Here is a 17,408-nt window from a genome sequence, read left to right as displayed (position 1 = left end):
GATCTGCTCAACAAATGAAAGAGCACCTTGCCCCCTGGCTCTCAGGAGAAGGATAAGGGTACTGATAAGGTCGCAGTGGCTGACTCCGATAATCGACAGTGGGAGGGACACCATAAGCTCCATAGGCTGCTCCATAACCATAAGGCTCCAGTCATGGCTGACTGGCCTGACCCTGAATCTGATAGCCAGGAGGGACACCATATGGTCCATAAGGACCATAACCATAAGTCGACTCGGTAGAACCAATACTCTCCACAACAGTATCATATGAGGACTCTGCAGGCCTATGCCATCTGGATCCTCTGGAGGTGGAGGAGTCTCTAGCATCATCAATGCTCATTGATCTCATAGATCCCACCAAGCTCTCGGCATCGGATGGACAGTATGACCCATATGATGGCGTGTCGTCTGTGCTCCAGCCATGCTGTCTCTCCTTCCCCTTCCTCGAATATGTAGAGGAAACATTTTTGCCTCGAGATGCAGCTTCAGTATGGTCTGAATCCTATGTCGCGTGGGTGAACTGACTCTCTCCTGTGAATCTCGGTGGTCGTCCTCCCCCACCCTTGACTCTCACGTACTAGTGGTGGTGGTGGTGGTGGTGGTGGTCTGTCCCTATGATCAGCTGAATCCTGATCATGAGGTCCCACACCCTCCTCATCCCCTCCATCATCACCGTCATCATCACCACCATCGTCATCATCGCCGGAGGCCTGAGTCACCTCATCCTCAGTGTCGGACTAGAAAATCAAATCCTCACTCTAGGTGGATGCACTAGGGTGTGGCACGAAGGGACGGGCGGGCTCTGCATGTGGCCTCCCCTCCTGGGCAATGAAGTCCCCCACATCAGCCCCCATCTCCTCTGCAATCTGACTATTGGAAAGACCTCCATCCTCATCCAGCAATCCATCTCCACTATCCCTGATCCAGTTAACTACTGGGTTATCATCATCATCCATCTCAAATATGTCGGCCAACTCGATATTGGTGCTCTCTTTATCCATCCTCTGTCTAATATGATCCTCTCTCAGTCTCATATTATAGTGTAGGTAGACAAGGTCCTTTAGACGCTTCACACCCAATCGGTTGCGCCTCTTCGAGTGAATGAGGCTGAAGGTGCTCCAATTTCGATCACAACCAGTGGCAGAACATGTTTGGGAGAACACTTTGCTGGCAATCCTACTCAAGTTGTGAGAATCACGTCCAAATTGTAACCACCACTCAACTACAACAAACATAGACTCCAAGTCATTTTAATACTTAAATAATTAAATTAAAGATAGAATATAAATGTATAATGAAATAAATGAATGAACTTACCTGCAGGGGCGGTTTCCCGTCCCAATACGGCCACAGCACAACCAAAGCTCCCAGTGGCATCCTTAAAAGCCTTTATCTAATATATAAAGAGAAAAAACAATAACTAGTTAGTAGGTTAATGACTTAGTATAAAACTACGAATTGTGAATATCAAATGATTCTAATCACTATCTCACCTCCATAAGGATGACTGCTTGTTTAGCTGTATCCGGTTCGAACTTCTCCACTACAGTTTGGACAGCATCCATCAAATCTTACCTCATCCCAAGATTGTCCTTGTAATGGTACTTGGGATTTAAATAGTATGCTGTGTAAAGAAAAGTATGTCATAAAAGGGAATAGCTAATGCTTAATAGTGTGAAAACATAATGAAAATTAAATTAAATACTAGACTTAACAACTCACTAGCCTTATGCAGTGGATGCTGCAACATAGACTCCCATTACTGTTGATGATTTGAAGGACTTTCTTGTTGCCGTGTGGGTGGACCTGAGCAACTTGCTGCTTTATCCTATCTACTGCAGCAAATATGTGTGCTAGAGTAGGTTTTCTTTGCTGATCTACCATCCTCAACACATTCACCACAGGCTCAAACATCTTCACCACTATCCTCACATTGTGCCAGAAAGTCTCATCAAGGATAGTCAACTGAGCTCTCCTTCCTCCCACTGATGAAGAACCCTCCCAGTTAAACCACTCCTCTGATGCAAACATACTCCTAAGGCCAGTCTTCCTACTCTCAAAGCTCTGCAGTGCTATCCAATTAGTAGCAAATCTGATTATGCCTGGCCTCACTAACTCACCCTGACACTTGTCCCTCATCATCCTTAATGCATAGGTGTGGTTATATATGAAGGTGCTAACATGTCGAGCTTGGTCCACGGTATTCTTCACAAGCTTGACCCTTCCAATCCCCTTCAACATTAAGTCAATGCAGTGAGCAACACAAGGAGTCCAAAAGAGCCTATATTTGTCCATCCATCAAGGCATCAAGCCATCAATACAAAGTTATAAAGTGTACATGTATATGTGTAATGTAAATATATGTATTTACAAATGAAAATTAATACTATATGTTTAGACTTTAGATACCTGGAGTTCTCCTGCATCTTCAACCCAGCTTTCTTGTAGTTTGAGCCATTATCAGTCACAATTTGAACTACATTTTCCACTCCAACCTCCTTCACCACTTGCTTCAGTAATTTGTAAATATATTTTGCATCCTTCTTCTCACCAGATGCATCTACTGACTTAAGGAACACTGTCCTCCCATCACAATTCAACATGAAATTGATGATGGACTGTCTAGTGGGACCAGTCCAACCATCAGCCATCAGAGTCACTCCATAATGATTCCATATGGGCTTTAATCCTTTAATGTACTCATTTATGTCCTCTTTATGCTTAGGCAAATACACATTATATATCTCATATGGAGTGGGGCCCTGTACACCACTCCCAGCCCTGCCTATCTGCTCAATCATATCTCTGTAGTAGGGCCCCTGGGCTGTATGTGCTCGAACACTATGGTAATGCGCCCATTTGGAGAAAGCCATCCCCACTTTCTCCTTCACACTCCCCCATAAGTGCTTCAACTTTTTCTGTTTATGCTCAGGCCTCGCAAATAGGGCCGGATCATTGCGAAGAATCTCAAGATCCGAATCTGTAGGATGTGCTGAGGAAGCTCGACCCCTTGTAGGGGCCCGTGGGATAGGAGCCTCCTGCCTCACACTCTGAGACCTCCTCATAGGGACTTGGGAGCCACCTGTGCCTCCCATACCTACTGGCTCTCTAGAGGACCCACAACCCAGACCCCTCTGTCGCCTCTTGATGTCATCAATCCTCTGTTACTCCCTACTCATCATCATCGCCCTCCTCAGCTGATCGGCCTCTGGATCAGGGTCACTGTCTCCTGGCTCATCCCTACCATAACCCTCAGGATCTGGAAGGTCATCTAAGCAGGCATCCTCGAACTCATCCCTCTGTGTTCTCTTCTCTTTCCTCTTTTGCTTTCCACCACTAATATATGAGGCCATTGCCCTCTTGACCTCTACAGGCACCTTTGGGCACCCTGTTACATCCCTGTTGCCACCAGCTAGATGCACCTTCAATCTAGTGGCCCCACCTCCTCCTATTTGTTTCTTGCAGTAATTACACTCGCTCTTCCTCTTATCAGCTGTCAGTGGCCTCCTATGGTCCCAAGCTATGTCTGACATCTTTAAAATAGAGTGCCTGATACAAGAAACACACACTAAGTATCTTGAAAAGCTCCACAATATGCTCCAAAAATGACATACATGCTTCTAATAATAACCTCCTATATTTAAATATAAAAAAAATATTTATAACTATATAAGTTTTTTTTAATATATAAATAATTTTAAAATATATAAAATACACACTATCTTAAAAATATCCACAACATGCTCAAAAAATTACATACATGCTTCCACTAATACTCTCCTATTTTTAAATTTAAAACAGAAATTAAGATTTTTTTAATATTTAAATATATTTTTTTAATTATTTAAATATATATTAAATACAGTAAAATTACATAATTAACAGAAGAAAAAAAAATTAATTCAACACCATCACAGCAATATGGTGTCTTAACTCTAACATACATTCATTTGAAGCTTATACATGTACTATACATATACATTTTTAACAATATACATAATTTAGTAAATAATTTTTAATAACAGAAAAATAAAAAAATAGTAGGAAGAATAAAAAAATAATTTTGACACTACAAATTCATAGATCAACACTCTAAAGTAAACATATATAAATTTGGAAGCAATCTAACATGATTTAAGGCACAAATGAAACAAAAATAAAAAAATGAGAAAGTTGGTTACTCACCTTGCAAGATTTAAGAAAATGCACAAATGGAGGAGCAAATCAAGTGTTTGAAGGAAATGGAATACTAGAAATTAGGTGTAGAATGGGATGAAAGCAAGAGAAATCAGCAAAATCTTCAAAAGGAGGTCGAAATCTCCAAGGCGATATAGCTCGAAATGTCGAAACAGCGTCGAAATGTCGAAAATGACTCGATTTTGGGTATTTTATAACCTGTGGAAGTGTCGTTTCGGCCCGAAATATCGACTCGTATCGACCGAAATTTTTGGTCGATACGAAACGATATGGATACATTTGGTGCCTACTACGACATTTCGTTTCGATTTGGATTTTTGCAGGCATTTCGATCGAAATTTCGACCATTTCGATCGAATTTTCTTCCATGGGCAGGATGAATCCCCATCCCCAAGTAGGTTTAACACTGCCCAACCCCATGTTTATTTAAATGACTGACATCATCATTTGAAATGTTAGGGGTCTCAATTCCCTAGCTAAGCAAGCCAAATTAAAAAAATGCATCCGTCAGTCTAAGGCTTCTTTTTATGCACTGCTTGAAACCCATGTTCATTGTGACAATGCCTGTTGGATTGCCAACTCCATTGACCTTCTTGGTCTTTCCTCTCCAACTCCTCTCACTCTCCTAATGGCCGAATCTGGATCCTTTGGGATCCCTCAAAATTCCAGCCCACTCTTCTTTTCTCCTCCTCCCAGCTCTTACACTTTCATTTATCTTCTACCTCCTCCCCCTCTTTCTACCTCTCCATAGTTTATGGCTTCAACCGCCCGACCGATAGGACCCCTCTTTGGTCTAATCTTCGCTCTATCTCCTCTTCTTTGGCAGATAAACCCTGGGGTATTGGGGGTGACTTCAATATAGTTCGTTTCTCAAATGAGCGAATTGGAGGCAACCCCCTTGACCCTATGGCTGTTGATTCTTTCAATTCTTGGATTGACGATGTGGGTATTTCTGATCTCCGTTGGTTTGGCCACCGGTTCAGTTGGCAAAATCGAAGATTAGGAACTGCCCGTATTGCCTCCAAGCTTGATAGACTTCTTGTCAATACCCCCTAGATCACTCATTTCCCCTCCTCTCATGCCCTCTTCTCCCCCCCCCCCTCTCTCAGATCACTCTCCTTGTCACCTTAATCTCCTTAATCACCCTTCTTCTGGTCCTAAGCCCTTCAAGTTCTTCGATATGTGGACCTCCAACCCCTCCTTTCTTCCCACAATCACTAGTGCATGGTCCCAGCCCGTCCATTGCTATTCTCTTCCCCTTATGGCCTTTGCTCGTAAGCTTCATAATACCAAAGTGGCCTTCCGTTCCTAGAACTTCGCTACTTTTGGTAATATCTCCTCTAGAGTCTCCTCGTGTTGTCCTGATCTCTCTAGAGTCCAATCCCTCCTTCAGACTGACCCTCTTAGCCAATCTTTGGCTGAGGAGGAAAAGTCCCTCTCCTCGCTCACTACCCAATAGGAATGTTTTCTCCGCCAAAAATCCCGAATCAAGTGGCTTGAGCTTGGATCAACATTGCTTTCTTCCACCGCTCTCTTAAAGCTCGCCACAACTTCAATAGTCTTCCTTGCCTTCTTACTAGTAGTGGTGATTGGATCTATGACCCCCTAGTATCAAGGCTGAAGTTGTCTCCTCCTTTTTGGATCTCCTTCCCCCCCCCGGTCCCCCCCTTAATCCCTCCATCCTAAACAGGTTCATTGACCCTTCCCATTTATCTTCCCTTTGTTCTATCCCCTCCCTTGAGGAGATCCGCACTACCTTCCGATCCCATAAAGCCAAAGGGCTCCTAGTCCTGACGGCTTTAGTATGGGATTTTTCCTAGCCACTTGGGATTTCATTGAGCTGGACCTCATTCATGCTATCCGTAGCTTCTTCCTTAATCCTTCCCAACTATCCTCTATCAATAATACTTTCCTATGCCTCACCCCCAAAAAGTCTAGCGCTTCCTCTCTCTCGGATTTTCGCCCTATTTCCCTCAGTAATCTCCTCTATAAATTCATCTCCAAAGTCCTAGCCAACCGAATTAAATTGGTCTTTCCTCTCTGGTGAGCCCCAATCAATCAGCTTTCATTGCTGGCTGTAGCATTTCTGACAATATCCTCCTCTGTGCTGAGATTATCCGAGGATTTGATAGACCTACTCATTCCCCAGCTGCCCTCTTGAAGGTTGATCTCCATAAAGCTTTTGACTCTATCCGTTGGGACTTTATTAACGAAGTTCTCTCGGCTATGGGCTTCCCCCCCCCTCCTTCATCCACTGGATTGAGACCTGTATTTCCACCCCTCACTTCTCGATCATCACCAATGGCTCCCCTGCTGGATTCTTCGCCTCTCGAGTTGGTATCCGCCAAGGATGTCCTCTCTCCCCCTATCTCTTCACCTTAGCTCTTGAAGTTCTCTCCCGCCTCCTTCAATCCATAACTGATCAAATGCTCATTTCTCCCATTCCCAAGTGTAGATCCCTGAAGCTCACCCACTTGTCTTTCGCGGATGACCTTATGATTTTTTCTAAGGCTGACCATTCATCTATCTCTTCTATCCTTTCCACCCTCTCTTTCTTTGAATCCCTATCGGGCCTCAGAGTTAACTTTGAGAAATCCACCATCTTTCTCTCTGGCATCTCTGACTCTACTAGAGCTGCCCTCCTCCAATTAATTGGGTTTACCCCAGGCTCCTTCCCTGTGACCTATCTTGGTCTCCCCCTTATCCCGGGTAGGCTCACTCGCCACCACTGCTCCCCCATGCTTGATCATATTCGGAAAGAGCTCCAACTCTAAAAGAGTAAGCTACTTTCATTTGCTGGGAGAGTGGTGCTTATCCTTTCTATCCTCCAATCCTCCTATCTTTATTGATGCGGTATCTTCACCTTTCCCAAATCCACCATCCACTCTTTGGAATCCATCTTTTGTGCCTTCCTCTGGAAAGGCCAAGAAGTTTCCCGTTTTCTCCACCCTATTTGTTGGAAGACCATTTGCCATCCCAAATCCAAAGGAGGTCTTGGAATTTGCCGTATTTTTTATATGAATATGGCTTGTCCCATGAAACTCATCTGGAAGATTGCCTCCAAACATGATTCCATTTGGGTCTCTTGGGTTTATTCCTATCTCTTCAAGAATGACTCCCTTTGGACTGTCCCGCTCCCTTCTAACCCCTTTTGGATCTAGAGAAAGCTCTTGCTTCTCATGGCCGTGCTCTTCCTGCCATTTCTATCCAGATTTCCACTGGTGTCTCCACTTCTTTCTAGCTCAACCCTTGGCATCCAATGGGTATCCTATTCACTCTCCTTGGCCCCATAATCATGTACAATTCTCGTATCCCAAAATCCACCCCCCTCTCCTCCTTTATTTCCTTTGGATCTTGGTCAACCACCCCTCCCAAGTCTCACACAGGTTTGGAACTCCCTCCCCCCCCCTCTCATCCCACTCTGAGGACCGCATTACATGGCTTCATTTCCTTTCTACCCCTTTTTCCACCGCCTCGGCTTGGAACCTCCTTAGAACCCCCTCCCCCCTAATCCCATGGTGTCAGCTTGTTTGGTTTAAAAGCCACATCCCTCGCCACTCCCTAACTCTTTTGAGAGCCCTTAACCTTGCCCAACCTACCCAAGCATTTCTCATTAACTGCCACATCCCCGCTAGCCCCAATTGTACCATTTGTTGGAATAGTTTAGAGGACCTTGACCATCTCTTTTTTTGTTGCTCGCTCTCCCGCTTTGTTTGGACCCTGCCCTTGGCCTCCATTTGGCCCAGATCACCACGTTCATTTGGCTTTGCTCGAGATTGGAAATAGATCTTGAAAAACTTTGCTAGTGCCACTATCTGTGACCAAGTAGGTAAGCTTGTCTTTGCTGCCATTATCCACCATCTTTGGTGGGAGCGTAACTTGAGAAGATGGACTTCCAAATCCCGATCCCGGGATATGATTAAGAATGAAATCTATTTTGATGCTTCATCAATACTTCTCTCTTCCCCCCACCCCCCCTGTTGTTGATTCTTCAAGAAATAGGCTGATTGTTAGTTCTTGGAGTCTATCTTCTCCTATCAAGTCTCCTCCTTGACTGGCTCCCCCCCTTCCCCCCCCCCCCCTTTGTACATGTCCTCTTGTTTGCTTTCAGTAATTTAATTTATTATTCATCCAAAAAAAAAAAAAAACATTCTGGCTGATCTAAATCCTTTTTTTCTTCAGCTGCTGAAGGACTTCATTTTCCTAATATGGAAGATTGTGAAGCATTTTTCTTCCCATGGAAGATCAGAACAAGAGGACTCAATTGGAAAAAGTATAGAGGTATTATCCAACTTCCAAAATAGAAAAAGGGGAAGAACAAAATTTATTTTCTTTCAATTTAATTAATGGAGAAATTCTTTCCTTGGGAAGTGGCATTAAGAAGAGATGGAAAGAATAACTTGCAAGATGTTTCTTATTGACTAATGATGAAAACATGAAGAACTCTTACTTCAACTTGCCAATGTGAAATCATAGTTGTTAAGGTGATCCCTTGGTTTTCTTGCTGTGTCGACTTGACATTTTTGTACACCCCCCCCCCCAAGAGAAAAGAAAACAGAAGAAGAGAACACCTTGAATCACCTAGGCATCACTATTGTGGAAAGTAAACAAAAGTTACAAAATTAATCAAAGGTGAATAAGGAACCCAAGATCAATAGTGATGAAACTTCAAGACTATGACTTACTGTTTATTTTAGAAATTTGATAAACTTCAATGATCTCAATAGCAAATTCACAAGAATTTAGGAACAACAACAACAATAAGCCTTGTCCCAACTATGGGGGCGGCACATGGCCTGCCCTCCAACAGCGTTCGAGGCCTGCTAGATCAAGGCCTAACACAAAATTTGGGCTAGTCTTGGGTTGTGGAAAAGATGAATTGAAACATACAATCTTTGTTTTATTCCAAGCCCAAGCTTTGCTGGGGTCCCATAAACTCAAGTTTCATTGGTGGCAGGTTTACTGGAGCACCTTTTCTTTCAAATAACAAATCACAATCACAAAAAGACTCCTTGAAGGCCTTCTTAGAAGTTGCGGTGGGCACTTTTGAACTCTGGGAGCTGGGAGCCAATACAAGTAGTCCTCAAGGTTCAGAGTTCACAATTTAGACTACCTACATGTGGCAAAGGCAATGGGGTTCCCATCCCTGAGGTGTAAAGATGAATCATGACCAGAAGTTTGTATAACTAGTCATGCATAAGCCTAGGAGGTCATTTGGTCATGTTGACATGTTGGTTGCCACAGATGAGATGAAAAATAAAAAAGGGATTTCAATAACAATTGTCTGATCCAGGAAAAAGTACAGTAATTGGCTAGGAACAAGTAAGAACTGTATGTATATCAGTAAACGCCTGATATTCTGGCTTGATACTCTTTAGGAATCTAAGTAGCACTACCCAACCATGGATAGCTTCCAAATTTGTCATCCCTGATCTCTTTTGTCAGTTTAAAGTTTTTTTTCTTTCCTTTTTATTTAAATGAATAGACAAACAAATAACATTTAAAGCATTGATGGTAAAATGACTTTGTTAAAAGAAAGAGACAAGACACAAGATAACCCCAGAAGAGAAAATATAACTGAGAGGCACCCAAACAACCATTAAAAATAATGCACCAACAAAAGACTATCCTACCCACTCTCAACTTTTTTACAGCAACCTCCAACCTCCCAGAAAAGGAAAAGAAAAGGTTCATCCCAAGAGAACCCCCAATAATGGCATCAAGCACCTCTCCATTGATAATCCTTTTTCTTTGGGACCAGCCATTTCAAAATTTTCCATTTATTTATGTCCTGGCCCTTCAACAACAGAGTTGTCATGATGCCCAAGGCAGCAAGGTGGTCCTTAAGGTCCAAGGGAACCAGTTGCCTTATGTGCCAAGGCTCTGATAAGCCACTGGTAGCTAATGTATACACCCGTAACAAAAGGAGGGGAAGCAGGAGATCAATCCCAGCTGCGTCCACTGGTGACAAAAGCAAGTGAGAAGACAGGTGGCAAGCAAGCATCAGGGAGCAACCAGCAACCATGCACACTACAGCAGAGCTGGGACTTTTCAGAGGTTGTGGCTTACGTGGAAAGAGGAGTTAGTCAGGAGTACTACAGGTATATTGGGACGAGAGGAGGAAAGGGAGAGCAAGGAAGAAGTAAGGAAGAGCAAGGTGTGCTTGCTGGGGGTGGGTTCAACTCTTGGGTAAGGTGTAGGAAGGTAGGAGACCTCTGGTTAGCTAGTTGAGTTGATACATTGAGTTTTGAATGTAATGAACTGATTTATACTACTGTATTGTTCCCTTTTGATGAATGAATGAATCAGTTCTTCCCCAGATCTATTCTGTGGGTGGATACTTATGTTTATGTGTGGTGCATTGAGTGATTCAGCTGAATGAGGAAACAGGGTTTTATCAGGCTCCCATATCCAAAACCTGATGTTCTTGCAATCAAATGTAACTTTTATAATTTCTCCCATTATATGATTTATTGCCTCTAAAGTCTCACTTTTACCATCCTTATGTTCAATTTTCACTAGAACGTTAGTTGTATTAACTATTAAGAAGAGATGAGAATGTACAAAAGTAGAAATAAAACCAAACCCCAGACCTGACAAAACACTAAATCAATGCAAACATCCCTATGTCCTGTACATTGACTTTATTACCTTAAAATAATTTATTTTACAAGATGAGAAATAGCTGAGAATATAGTCTTTGATATAATTTTTCCTTTTGATGTCCTTTCCTTTCTTATATCATTAAGTTCTCAGTGCATTAATACAAACTTGGGTGTGTGTGTGTCAACACTTCAATAGAAAGGGAAATTTTACAATTAATAAGATCCAGCCTTAGATATTGAACCTCACCAATGCAAAAGTTTGTGTGCTCCTGGAGTTTGTTCATCAAATCCTTCACCTATAAACTCAGAAAAAATTAAAGATTTAGTAAATGCATACAAACACGAAAAGCAAAGCATCATAAATTATAACTCACTAGATACCTAACAAAAAGAAGAAAGAAAATCAAGATGCTAAACAGAGAAAGGGAACACCTATTGAGTTCAATATGTAGAAAATCATAGCACTAAAAATTAAGAGAACAAATTCTTGCAACAGTAATGTATAAATAACCTGCCAGAATGAATCTGCACTGCATTCCTCCAAAGAAGTTTGAATTTGGCCTCATCAGTAGAATTGATTATGTTTTCATTTTTTTTCTTCTTTCCCAATAGTTTCTCTCAAAACAGATAAATTAGAAGTGGCAAATTAACTTTTATTGGCCTCATTTCAAAAGAAGATTGCACCTCAAATCCTTGAGAGTACAGCTAACCAATCTAACAAAGATCTTGAATTTAAGATTCTCTCAAGTAGAAACTGAAAAGTGGAAGACTTTACACTTTTCACAACAGGTGCATGGTTTCAAATGAACCACATCCCTAACAAGTCTTAATAGTCAAGTTTATCAAGAATTAAGAGAGAATTTGAAGAAAAGGGTAAAAGAAAAAGAAGATCCACCTCCCATATCCAGAAAAGGAATAGAGAAGAATAATAAGTGGCAGGATAGAAGAAAATATAGAGTAGGGAATTACCTCCAACCCTACAACAACTCAATCTTTATCAACCTTAATGGGGTTGGCACCATGGATCCTAGACTAGTGAAGACAACAAATGAAAAGGAACACAATCAGCGACATAAATCAGACTAAAACAAACTAACTGGGGTTGGCTATGCAATTCCTTGCCCTCCAGTCAGCTCTATTCAACATAAGGGCATCATATTGAAACTTAGACCTCAGCTATATGTCTTTCCTCACCACTTATCCAAAGGTCATTTTGGGATTGCCCTTAGCTCTTTCAGAACCTTCATATCTCCAATCAGATATTCGAAATCTGATTGCTCCTCCAAAATGGGGCGTCTGAGGCCTCTATGAACATGGCCATGCCACCCAAACAGCTTTCACATAGCTTTTCTTAGAATGGGACTACTCCCATACCAGCTCTAATTACCTCAAACCTCCTGATAGCAATATATGTATCTCTAAATGTTTAACTAAGATCAAAAGACCCATACGCTCAACTAAGAAAATAATAAAACACAAAACCAAAGCACACAGAACATAGGGATAATGATTAAAAAATCAATGTGGTACAGAAAATAAATAAATAATATTAAAAATAGACTTAGAGAAACCTAATGATAGTGATGATGGATGTTTCAGATAATGTAACAGACCAAAAGAAATTTCTGATAGATGGTGAAATCAGATGAGTTTTTATTGAAGAACTTTGCTAGAATTCTTTACTAATGCCTTGCCAATGGTGTTTCCTAGTATTTCCTTTTCCTTGTCTGAGCAATTGGACGGAGGGCTTTTACAGACAACCAAAACCTGTTGGGTATTCCCTCCATGTCAAACCTGTTTTAGAATCAATATGGTTTTCAATGACTAGTGTTAAAAAAAGTTTCCTGGAAGCATCCTATATGTGTGCTTCAAGTACAAGGAAAGTGAGGGGACAATAACATCCACCTTTCAACAATCAGCAGAATTGACTGTTGAACCAGATTCAAAAGCCAGATCTTACATTATTTAAGCTAAAAATCCAACAGGACCATCATCTGATGCCTATGAATAATCCATTTACAGGCATCACCGCGGCAAGGTGACCAAGGCATTTGAGGGCCTTCCAAAGCACTGGTAATAGGGTGGCACAAAGAGCATATTATGTGCACCCCTTTAAATCTGACTACTTAAATTTTGATCTAATAAACCCAGGGTCAATAGGTTAATGGACTTTCAGTTTTTAGCAGTAAAAAATACTTTTACCCCTTCTAAAAGAGACTACTAACCCTTAAGTTCTCTAATCCCATTCTTCCCCAAAATTGAGTTTGCAGCCCCAGAAGTGGACTTTGAGTCATCTCTGGTGGAAGCAAGGCTGTATTGAATGGGCTGCAGGTCTCTGATCTGGAAGCCTTTCACGTCAACCTCTACATGTTGCTTTTAAAAACTCATGAATGTAGTATTTTCATGAACTAATCAAGCATGGGCCTTGCTGTACAAGTAGTTAACAGGGGAACAGGCTGATGTCTTTTTGAAGAAAATGGAGAACAGACGTAGAATATCAGCATTGATTCTCTAGTTTTTTTATTAATGGCTATTGATTTCATGGTCTTCTGATGGTTCTCTAGGATTATCTTCTGTATAGCTCAAGCAAAATTCTCAAGAGAGTGGGAAGCTCTTTTTCCTTTGAGTTTTGACTGTGATAATCTGGGTGCCAATGATCTTCCAAATTGTTCTTGCTATCCAAGGTCATCATGCATTGGATGAAGCTACTACATTGAAAAAGCTAGTATTAAGGTAACTCAGTTTGGGATTAAGAACTTGGATGGATACATTTCTGATTTGCTTTCAACGTTTGTTTTCTGTTTCTAGCATCTTACTCCACTTGTGAAAAGAGAAAAAATATAAAGAAAACAAAAGGGTGGTATATTACCCCCTTTGAAGGTTAATATGGCCATTTTGAAATCTTTTCTTTGGAAAACTAATGGCCAAGGGTAACAGACTGGATATTTTTGTAACTAAGACCCCACTGTAAGGGGACTGCATACAATTAGTCCAATTTCAAGGGGACACATGTAATTGGGTCCAAAACTAGGGCTTGCATATAGTAATCTACAAAAAAAAATTATTATAACAACAACAACAAACTGAGTTCATTATACTATCATAGAAAATAGCATATATTAACATCAAACAACATATATAAATTACTTGATATAAAAATAAGAAAAATAATCTGGTAAAATATGTGAAATAGAGGATGTTTTTTCACTTAAGGAGACTGCTTTATGCCCAAGCTGTGATAAGGTGACAATGGCATTGCGCCCACCTTTCTTGCATTCAGAAAAGCGGCCCACTGCCTTGATCTGATTTTATAGCCTTGACTGCTTGATAACTATACATGGATTCAGTGTTATGTAGTTTGTGCATTTTTCAAATTAGCATAAATTTTAGAGTTATTAGGGAAAAAAATAATGAACTTTCCTGTAAAGAAATATTCAAATAAAAAGAGATCAGGTCCAATTACTTTATAACTGTAAAGGTATGCCAACAAGTGCCCATTCAATGGTTCCAAAAATAACTAGTGATAGAAAATCTCATAACAAGATAGAATATTGTCACTAATTCTTTCAGAGTACACTTGTATATCTTCTTCCTCATAAAAAAATTAGCAGGTTGAAGTATAACTCATGGACATTTCCTACCTCATCCTGCCGTCTTTGTCCTTCAAAGCTGAAAGGCTTCAGAATAATACCAACAGCTAATCCATTAGCTGATTTTACTGTTTCAAGAAGTTCAGCTGCTGTGATATGATCTGAGCCATAACCTGCACTTGCCACCTACAACAAAAACAAGTCTGTCAATGAGAATATCAAACGAAGGGAGGGTTAAAAAGAACTGAGAAAAAGAAGAAGAAAAAAAAATTAACAATGAGAAAAGGAAGCCAAAAAATTAACTGAAAAAGAGAAGCATTTTCTTTTTCTAGTCCATTCTTAACCAACCAATAAAGTTACATGGGAGGAAATGTCTGGATACAGCAACAAAAATGGGCACACAACCAGGCACAAGGCTCCTGCTGCAACAGGGTCTGAGGAGGGTCATAATGTATGTAACCTTACCCCTGGCTTGGCTTTTGCCAAAGGGCTGTTTCCAGACCTGGACGGGACCTATGGCCAAAACGTCAAAATGGAAGAACCCTTACACAGTTGCACAAAGGCCCACGCTCTACCTAGAATACAAAAACATAGCCAAAAAGGAATGCATGGGAGACTAATCAAAAAGGAATAAGGACTTATAAGCAATGAGTATTCCTCACCTCCTCCCTTAGCCAAATAACAGTTGGCAGACCTCTCCCCTTGTTCTGCAAGAGATTGAAAAGTTCCCTTGAAAGCTCAAGGACTGAGCATCATGGGTGTGCCAAGTCAACCTGCTGAGTTTTACTGAGCTATCAAAATAGTCCCATTTGAGTCACCTTCTAATGTAGGATGGATTTGAAAACTCCAATCACTCACAGAACAAGATATTAAAATACTGAAAATAGGTAGGTGGAGTACCCAAGTAGTAATGGATTAACAGAATGGAAGAGAATAGAAGGTTAGGCTGTCAGGTTACAGCAAGGGTTTAGCTCTCAGTTTTTCCACCAGCTTCACCAGGACACAAAACCAAAACTCTGCTGAGATCTCAGCTATTCGGTGTCCCCCCCCCAAAAAAAAATTAAATAAATAATGACTTGGTGGTGAGTTTTGGTGGCAGTCCGGCCAATATAAATTTGATGAAGACAGCATTAGAGTAATAGAGTTGATCTCCCCCTCTTCCCATTAGAGTTGGATTACCCAACCCCCCCCCCCCTTTTTTCTTTTCTTTTCTTGAGTGGTTCTTCTCTCACTCTCACAGACTCTTCTTCCTATTTATCTGCCAATCTCTTTCTGCAGGTGCTAGGGTATGTCTGCAGCTTCTTTCTCTCTCCCTATTCTTGTTCTACCATTTTCCCTTCACTGCTGTCCTTTCTTAACAATCTTGTCCCATATAGATAAGATTCAATCAGTTTCTCCTTCTCCTGTTCTTATCCCTAACTATTAACACAGCTCCGAGATTTATTTGCATTGACAGTTTTGCTTTGCCTCAAAATTGGCCAAAAATTTAGGAATCATAGAGCTTCTATTGAGATTTGGGACATTGAAAGAACATGTATTCCTAGGATGCTATGCTGCCTGTGTTCCCCACCCCCATATTTCCTAATGAACCTTTGTTTGACAAATGCATATCACCTAGGGTTTTAGTTGCTTATTACTTTGTAAAGAATATGGGTCTCAATTTTCAAGTTTTATATGCTCCTTCCAGTCACTAATTCAGCAGCTTCAGCCTATAACTAGGGTTCAGTGGCTTCCACAGCCTACCCAAACCCAACCATCTTTCTGAAGATCCATAGTTCCTAGCTTTTTCCCTACATCATTATCAGTACTGAACTGATCTTTCTCAGTGATTCAACCTCTTCCCAGCCTACATGGTACTTGGAAAGGCCAAACATTTATCCCGACTTTTACTAACTGATGTGAACCCAATTTTAGGGTTAGGGTACTTGGAAGGGTTCCCTAAAATTAAGTTTTGCCCAGAATCTTCCAGCAAATAATTTTAAAATCCTATGGGTGGAATAGGTATAGGAAGGAATCACAGAAAGACAAGGGGATAAAATTGGGATCCTAAGGGCTGTAGGGTTTTAACAAATCTATGTGGGTTGGGATAATTGGGGAAAAGGGTAAAATTAGGGTTTTATCAATACTTACAGGATGTAACAAAGTAATGGGGGATGGATAATACTGTTAACAAAGATGAAGATCTAACTATGGTTTGGATCTTGAAAGGAAAAGAATCTTTTCTATCTCCTTCTTGTTCTTTCCTCTTCTTTCTCTCCTTCTTGTTCTTTCCTTTCTTCTTTTCTTTTCTTTCTTTTTCTTCCTTTCTTCTTTTCTTTTCTTTTCTTTTCTTCCTTTTTTCTTTTCTTTTCTTTTTTCTTTCTTCTTCTGCTTCTGCTTCCTTTCTTTCTTCTATCTTCTTCTTCTTCCTGTTTTTCGTTTCTTGTTCTGCCACAAGAAAGGAGGGGAGGGGAAGGTGCAATGAAGAGAAGAGAGGGAAAGAAGGGCTTCCATAGATTAGGGGATGGATGGGGAGGGGCTAGCCTATGTTGTGGGGAGGTAGGGGAACGGTTTAGGGTGTCGCAGGGGTTGGGAAGGCTGCTGCTAGAATGCTAGGGCTACAGTAAACAGGGGAAGGGGGGAGGGGCTTGGGCAAGGTTGGGGAAGGGGACTAGGGGCTGTGACTAAGGGGAGAGGTCTTAGGGCGGCTGTAATCGAAGGGGAGGGGCTGTGCATACCTGAATTGGAAGAGGGAGAAGACTACTGTAATTGCTTGATTGATTGCTTGATCGCTTGGAATTAGGAGAGAGCTAGAAAATCAGCAAGGTCCTACACAAATAGGACCCTTTTGCTCCCTCTTGGCGGAAATTCTCAATCAATTTTTATTCATCCAGGCTTAAGAAACACAAAGAAAGAATAGGCTATTTATAAGGGCCCCCCCCTTCCGAGGGCAACCCCCCCCCCCCCCCCCCCCCAGGGGGGGCCCCCCCCCCCCCCCCCCCCCGCCCTACTAAAAGACTATTGGAAGTATGATTGA

The 17,408-nt window shown here is 41.3% G+C and overlaps 1 protein-coding gene across 1 annotated transcript in view; it reads right to left on the bottom strand.

Annotated features, from left to right (window-relative positions):
* ARC3 (GTP binding protein) overlaps window positions 1-17,408 on the bottom strand; it is a 58,222-nt gene that overhangs the window by 16,871 nt on the left and 23,943 nt on the right. Inside the window, exons 4-5 of the mRNA XM_089159661.1 lie at window positions 14,444-14,578; window positions 11,050-11,098 (exon numbers count right to left, since the gene is read on the bottom strand). Coding sequence (XP_089015787.1) covers window positions 11,050-11,098; window positions 14,444-14,578 — 184 coding nt within the window. The remainder of the gene's footprint in view (window positions 1-11,049; window positions 11,099-14,443; window positions 14,579-17,408) is intronic.

This window comes from Hakea prostrata, chromosome 6 (genome assembly GCF_041222555.1).
Source record: "Hakea prostrata isolate BN-2017 chromosome 6, UWA_Hpros_2, whole genome shotgun sequence".
Taxonomy (NCBI): Eukaryota; Viridiplantae; Streptophyta; class Magnoliopsida; order Proteales; family Proteaceae; genus Hakea; species Hakea prostrata.
This window is presented reverse-complemented; position numbering and strand designations above follow the sequence as displayed.